Source organism: Ornithorhynchus anatinus, chromosome 12 (genome assembly GCF_004115215.2).
Source record: "Ornithorhynchus anatinus isolate Pmale09 chromosome 12, mOrnAna1.pri.v4, whole genome shotgun sequence".
NCBI classification, from domain to species: Eukaryota; Metazoa; Chordata; class Mammalia; order Monotremata; family Ornithorhynchidae; genus Ornithorhynchus; species Ornithorhynchus anatinus.
The window spans coordinates 49,215,923-49,223,045 of record NC_041739.1 but is presented as its reverse complement, the minus strand read 5'-3'; the positions used below and the strand labels follow the sequence as shown (position 1 = coordinate 49,223,045).

The 7,123-nt window shown below is 60.5% G+C and overlaps 1 protein-coding gene across 1 annotated transcript; it reads right to left on the bottom strand.

The window, feature by feature from the left end:
- Positions 1-2,341: 2,341 nt before the first annotated feature.
- LOC100083640 (histone H2A.Z) lies at positions 2,342-4,562 on the bottom strand. Its single transcript, XM_029077158.2, has 5 exons — positions 4,331-4,562; positions 3,988-4,065; positions 3,771-3,884; positions 3,266-3,395; positions 2,342-2,780 (listed from the first exon to the last, which is right to left on the bottom strand). The coding sequence occupies exons 1-5, from the start codon at positions 4,331-4,333 to the stop codon at positions 2,719-2,721; spliced, it is 387 nt and encodes a 128-aa protein (XP_028932991.1). The 5' UTR covers positions 4,334-4,562; the 3' UTR covers positions 2,342-2,718.
- Between the last annotated feature and the right edge of the window lie 2,561 nt (positions 4,563-7,123).

Sequence of the window (7,123 nt, the reverse complement as noted above, 5' to 3'; positions counted from 1 at the left end):
ATTCAGGGTCATCAGGTGGTCCCACGGGGGGGCGGGGGGGGGGCTCACAGGCTTCATCCCCATTTTCCAGAGGAGGTCACTGAGGCCCAGAGAAGGGAAGTGGCTTGGGCAAAGTCACACAGCTGACAGGTGGAGGAGGTGGGATTAATAATAATAATAATGATAATGTAGGTATTTGTTAAGCGCTTACTCTGTGCCAAGCACTGTTCTAAGCGCTGGGGGAGGTACAGGGTGGTCAATGAAGGTGGCCCAGGGCTCAGGTCCCGCGCAAGGCCGGGCCGTGTCGAATCGGCCGCCGGGCACCCGCCGTGTCGAATCGGCCGAGGGGAACCCGCCGCTGGCTGTGGGAGGCGAGCGGGAGCGGGAGGGGGCGGGGCCTGGCGGCCAGCCGGCCAATCCGGAGACACCAGAGGGGGGAGGGGGAGGGAGGAGAGGAACCGCCGGGCGATACCAACTAACCGGGGGGGGGGCGGCCTGCAGGGCGCGTCCATTACGGAGGCCGGTGAGAAGAATGGTGCTATTCGTTGAGCGCTTAACTCTGTGCCAAGCACTCTTCTTCGGGAGCAGAAACAAGGTAAGCAGGTTGTCCCCCGGGGGGGGGCAACCGAGGCCCAGAGAAGTCAAGTGGCTTGCTCAAGGTCACACAGTAGACAAGTCCCTCCCAGCCCCAGAGGGGCAGTGGATGGAGGCCGGGCCTGGGAGGCAGAAGGTCACGGGTTCTAATCCTCCCCCTGCCCCTCGTCTGCTGGGTGACCTTGGGCGAGTCACGCCGTTCCTTCGTATTTAGCGAGCACTCACTGGGTGCACAGCCCTGTGGGCCTCAGTTCCCACATCTGTCAAATGGGGATGGAGACCGTGAGCCCCACGTGTGTCCAACCCGATTGGGTGGCAGCCACTCCGGCGCTCGGTACAGTGTCTGTCACAGTCAGCGCTTACAGAATGTGATTAATTATTCAAAGGGGCAGGGGAGGGAAGAGTGGAGAGTTCCGGTTGGGACACAGTCTCCATCCCCCTTTTAAAGATGTGGTAACTGAGGCCCAGAGAAGTGAAGCGACTCACCCAAGGTCACACAGCAGAGCCGGGATTAGAACTCAGGACCTCCCGAGTCCCAGGCCCGTGTTCGCTCTCTAGGCCATGCTGCTTCTCAACTCACCTTTCAGGGAGGGATACAGGGAGGCTCCCTGTAGCGTATAAAAAAGCATTTCTGTCTTGAGGGGTGGGGGGGAAAAAAAAATCATCGTGAAGACATTTTAGCATCTCCCTTTCATCGTCTTCTCACTGTAGCAGCCCTACCCCTTTTCTCTTGTCTCCCAACATCCCTAAGGGATATCTTTCTAAAAGGTAGCCTAGAGCAGGTTGGCGATAATTGGTTCCTTGCAGAAATCCAGGTCAGATAAAACCCCGCGACTGTAATGCCTTCAGACCTTGGCGCCGTGAATCAGGAAAAGCAAAATGTATGCCCGGCCACTCGTTACGAGTCCATCCGATTTCATTTCTACTTCCTTTGACATGGCTGCCGGTAGCAAAACAGGAAGTGTGAGAAATAAAGCCTTGCATTAAAGCTACTTTTCACTTTGGCTTTTTAGAGCTGTAAAAAATAAAAGAAGTGCTTGCCCAGGGTCAAGGTCAAACCCTGTGTGAACTGATTTTTGAGGATCAAAAATGTAAAGGGATAATCATCGTAGGGAATTAACTAGACCGAGAGTTTGCCCAACTGACATTATCCATTTCCATTAGAAATCACCAAGTACTTCAACTTTCCACTTTGACACTCTGTGGAACCGGGGCCCCGGGTGTTGGCTCCTCGTAACCCAGGGAATGTGACACCTTGTTATCCTGTGACGCACGGTCCATCCAGTGTTGACTGAACCCTAACTAGGTGCAGAGCACTGTACTAAACCCTCGGGAGGGTAACGCCACCCCGCCCCCTTGCCGCAAGCTTTCGGTCGAGAAATACTACTCGTGCGACTACTCAATCACACAACTGGAGTGTTTTTTTTCCTCCAGTGACTAGTTCATTTGCAGGGCTGGGACCAGTTTGCAGGTTACAAGTAGAACTGTGCCAGTTACTTGAGAACCGAAGGGCTTATTCTAGGCAACATACTGTATTCATCTCTGACCAAGCACACACAGATAGCTTCAAGGGACACCAAATATCCAACAGTATCACAGGGCCGCAGCCATCTCCAGCAGCTGCTTGCTGAGGACCCTTATCTGGGGGGGAAAAAAAAGGAAAAATAGCAGCCAACGGGGGCAGGTTTTTCGAGGTGGGACCTGAGTCAAAAATCCCGAGTCCCAGACAGACCAAAATAACCTTTCAGAGAGAGTCCAACCGCCAAGGTAGTTTTGGATGTGACCTTTATTGAACTCACCCACCAGAGGGGAACTAAAGTCTGTACAAAACCAAATGCTCGTTACTATAACTTCTGCATCACAATTAAAATCCGAACAGATTTAAAGTCAACTCAATCGAAACCCACTACTTCAGAATCAATAGCTTCTTTGAAGCCACAGTAACACTTAAATATGGTTAAGACTTCAATGCAGAAATTTGGTTGGTTGGAAAGCTCAGTAGACTCCCAACTTGCTCCGAGAGAATTACAAAAAGGCAGAATCGGGTGTTTTTTTCACAGAGATATACAGTCCACTGGAATCACCAACACTGGACAGTCGTTAGAGCATTTAGAGTCCTGAGAGAACAGAGAATCCAGGCATCCTTTAGACGGTCTTCTGTTGTCCTTTCTTTCCGATCAGAGATTTGTGAATGTGGGGAATCACACCTGAAAAAAAAAAAAAAAAAATACACATAGTGATTCGGGCAGGATTTCTAAGCACGTGGGAAAACTTGGAGCGCATCGAGGCCGGCGCGGGCTTTGGGGATTTCCGTTCCAACCTCGGTGTTCGTATTCCAAGGGAGGAACCGAGACCATCCCGAGCGCCCACGCCCGATACCGCAGTGACGCCAGGCCGTGAGAAACGGCTTTGAGAAGGAGCAATAGGTCGGCGGCTGCCGTGCTCCGTTGCAGGTTTCTGAGTCGCGGATGGCCGGCGCCAACGGTCTGCAGACCGGGCCCCTGCTAATGATGCCCCACTCGCCTGAGCTGCCCTTTACTTCTGCAGCTTCTCTCCGATTCCGATCCCGGGGGGGAGGGAGGGAGGGATGTGTGTGTTTGGGGTGTGTAGGATAAAGTCCCTCCAGCTCGGGGGAAGGAGGAAGGGCTCGTGTCTCCCTGCCACCCGCCCGCCCGCCCGCCCGCCTCCGTACCGCCTCCGGCGATGGTCGCCTTGATGAGCGAGTCCAACTCTTCGTCTCCCCGGATGGCCAGCTGCAAGTGGCGCGGCGTGATCCGCTTCACCTTCAGGTCTTTGGAGGCGTTCCCTGCCAGCTCCAGCACCTGCAGGCCGGACGGGCGGACGGACGGCGGGGGAGAAGACGGAAGAAAGAAAGGGGCGAGGAGAGGGAAGGGAGAAGAGAGAAGGGGAGGAAAAAAAGGAGGGAGAAGAGGAGAAAAAAAAGGATGCGATAAGAAAAAGAGGGAAAAGCGAGGAAGCAAAGGAAAAGGGAGGAAGAGGAAAGGAGGCAGAAGAAAAAGGAAGAGCAGAAGCGAGAGGAGGGGAAGGAGGAGGAAGAGGAGAAAGAGGGCGGTGTGGGCGTGGGTGCGGGGCCGTGCGTCTCTGGCTCCCCCGGCCCGGCCCGGCCCCGTCGCCCCCCTCGCCCGCCCCCTTCCCTTCCCTTCCCTTCCCCCGGCCCGGCCCGGCCCGGCCCGCACCTCGGCGGTGAGGTACTCCAGGATGGCGGCGCTGTAGACGGCGGCCGTGGCCCCCACCCTTCCGTGGCTGGTGGTCCGCGACTTGAGGTGCCGGTGGATGCGGCCCACGGGGAACTGGCGGGGCGAGAAGGCGCGGATGGGCCCCGCCGCCAGCCGCCCCCCGCCGCCCCCCGCCCCCGCCGTGCTCCCTCGGCCCGCGGCCCGGGGCCTCACTGACCTGCAGGCCGGCTCGCTGCGAGCGGGAAACCGCCTTTGTCTTGGCCTTGCCGGAGTCCTTCCCCGCCTTCCCGCCAGCCTGCGGGGCACGCGCACGCACACACACGCGCGCGCACGCACGCACAGAAGCGCGGCCGGTCGCTCAGAGCCGGGGGGGGGGGGCCGCTCCTCCGCGCGCCCCCTCTCTCCCCCCCCCCCCACCGCCCGGCCGCGCACGCGCGGTACCCCCTCCTCGCGCACCCCCCACCCCCCCTCCCGCGCGCGCGCGCCACGAGACGAGAGGCGCCCCCTCCCCTCCCCTCCCCTGCCCCCTCCCCGGCCCCTTCCGCCCCCGGGAGGTTTACCATTTTCCTTCCTCGGAGGCGCGCGGACGCTCGAGCGGCGGGCGGCGGAAGGAAAAGCAAAAGGGTGGTCTCCCCGGCCCCGGGCTGCCGGCCGCCCGCGACTGCCGGCCGCGAATTCCGGCGCCCGCTCCTCCTCCTCCTCCTCCTCCTCCACCGCCGCCGCACCGCGATTCAAACTGCGCCGGCTCCCGCCTTCCCCGCCGCCTTTATACCGCAGAATCTTCCCTCATCCGGGAACCCGGATGGGCCCCGCGCGCCAATGGCGGGCGGCCGGCCGGGCGGGGGGGCGGGGAGCCCCCGCGGGCTCTCGGCCAATGGGCGCGCCGAGGCCGGGCCGGGGGGGGGGGGGCGGGTCCTCCGCTAGCGCGCGCGCGCGGGGCCGAGAAGGGGAGGCGGGGGGGGGGGGGGGCACGGCGCGTCAGGCCGAGTCACGTGACGGGGGAGGGCGGGGCTGCTCCTGGAGGCCCGCGCCCTCCCTCGGGGCGCGCATGCGCGCGCCGCCTGAGGCGGGAGGCCGCCCGCGATGGGAGCCTTTTGTGTGTCCCCTCCCCGCCAAAGAAAGAAAGAAAGAAAAACGAAAGAAAACGCCCCCGGGGCCCTTCTCCCCCCTGCCGTGTTCCTCCCCGCGGCGGCCGGGCCGCAGAGCCCGCGCCCTGGGAGTGGGCGCCGCGGCCGCCCCGCCCCCACGTGACCCCCCCCCCCCCCCGCGCCCCCACGTGACCCGCCCGCCCTCAGCGGCCTCCGCTCGGCCCTGCGCCCCACAGCCTGCTAAGCGCTGGGCGCATCCCGGGGCTCGCCCTCTCCATCCCCCTCTTACGCCCGAGGCCACGGAGGCCCAGAGATGCTAAGAGCTCCGGTGGATCCCGGCAGACGGGGTGGGGCCCGGGCCCTAGTCCCGCCTGGGGCTCCCGCTCTCCATGCCCATTTTACAGATGAGGGCAGTGGGGCCCGGAGACGCTAAGCGCTGAGGTGGATGCAGGGCTCGCAGTCTCCACCCCCCTTTTGCAGACGAGGCCACCGAGGCCCCGAGATGCTAAGGGCACAGGCCCTTGTCCTACAGGAGGCTCCCGGTCTCCATCCCCATTTTACAGATGAGGCCACTGAGGCCCAGCGATGCTAAGCGCTGAGGTGGATCCCGGCAAATGGGGTCATTCATTCATTCAATAGTATTTATTGAGCGCTTACTATGTGCAGAGCACTGGACTGAGCGCTTGGGATGAACAAGTCGGCAACAGATAGAGACGGCCCCTGCCCGTCGAGTCGGGCACAGGCCCTTGTCCTACAGGAGGCTCTCAGTCCCCATCCCCATTTTACAGATGAGGGAACTGAGGCTCACAGATGCTAAGCGCTGGGCAGATACAGGGCTCGCAATCTCCATCCCCCTTTTACGGACGAGGCCACCGAGGCCCAGAGATGCCGAGCGCCGAGGTGGATCCCGGCAAACGGGGTTGGAGCCAGGCCCTTGTCTCACCTGGGGCTCCCGGCCTCCATCCCCGTTCTACAGATGAGGGGACTGAGGCCCGGAGATGCCGAGCGCTGAGGTGGATACCGGCCAGCGGGGTTGGGCGCCGGCCCTCGTCCCACGTGGGGCTCACCGTCTCCATCCCCGTTTTACGGACGAGGGAACCGGGGCCCGGGGACGTCAAGTCACTTGCCCAAGGTCACAGGACAGACCAGCCAGTGGGCGAGCCGGGATTAGAACCCGTGACCTTCTGCCTCCCAGGCAAACGTTCGGTGAACGCCAGAGGGGCGATATCGGCACGATTCACCGGCGGTGGCAGACGGTCCCCGTTAAGCAGCGTGGCTCAGTGGAGAGAGCCCGGGCTTCGGAGTCAGAGGTCACGGGTTCGACTCCCGGCTCTGCCGCTTGTCAGCCGTGTGACTGTGGGCGAGTCGCTTCACTTCTCTGGGCCTCGGTTCCCTCCTCTGTAAAAGGGGGATTAAAGGCGTGTGAGCCCCACGTGGGACAACCCGATGACCCTGTATCTCCGCCAGCGCTCAGAACAGTGCTCGGCACCTAGTAAGCGCTTAACAAATACCGACATCATCATTATTATCATTATCATTATCATTATTAATAAATCAGCGGCAAATGGAGTTTCCTCTCTGCGGCACCAGCCGAGCGGCGCTACGGACCCAGGTTTTACCCAGCGGGTTTCCTGCCCGTGCCCGCTGGGGAAATCTCTCTGTTGCCGAATTGTCCGTTCCAAGCGCTTAGTCCAGTGCTCTGCACGTAGTAAGCGCTCAATAAATACTATTGAACGAATGAAAATCGACAGCCACCTCTCGCTTGCTTCGCAGGGGCGACGGTGAGGTTATTCGGGGGAAACGTATCCAATTGCACCCGCGGTTAAGTTGCCTGATTTTTCAAAGAGAGTCACTTAAACAATAAACAAAGTTGAAACTGAGTTTTGTGGCGTTTGTGAAAGCGGATGGGGTTGGACACAGTCCCCGCCCCACGTGGGGCTCACAGTCTCCATCCCCATTTTATAGATGAGGTCACCGAGGCCCAGAGAAGCGACGTGACTTGCTCCAGGTCACGCGGCAGACGAGATGAGAACTCACGACGTTGTGACTCCCGGGCCCGGGCTCGATCCGCTACGCCACGCCGCTTCTCTCCCCAAGAAGACGGAAGCCATCGCTTCAGAAGATCTCTTGCCTTTGTGACTACCCATCTCCTGGGTTGGACCGCCTTTCGAAAGTAATCGCAGCGCACTGATAATTGTGCTAGTTGCCGGGTGCTCACTGTGTGTCAAGCACTGTGTTCAATTCCCGGGCCCATACGATGATGAT

Excerpts from the sequence above, each read along its gene's own strand:
- LOC100083640 (XM_029077158.2), bottom strand. Across the intron at positions 3,885-3,987 it reads CGCAGCGAGCCGGCCTGCAG|TTCCCCGTGGGCCGCATCCA; the intron begins GTCAGTGAGGCC and ends TCGCCCCGCCAG. Across the intron at positions 3,396-3,770 it reads TGGAGTACCTCACCGCCGAG|GTGCTGGAGCTGGCAGGGAA; the intron begins GTGCGGGCCGGG and ends TCCGGCCTGCAG.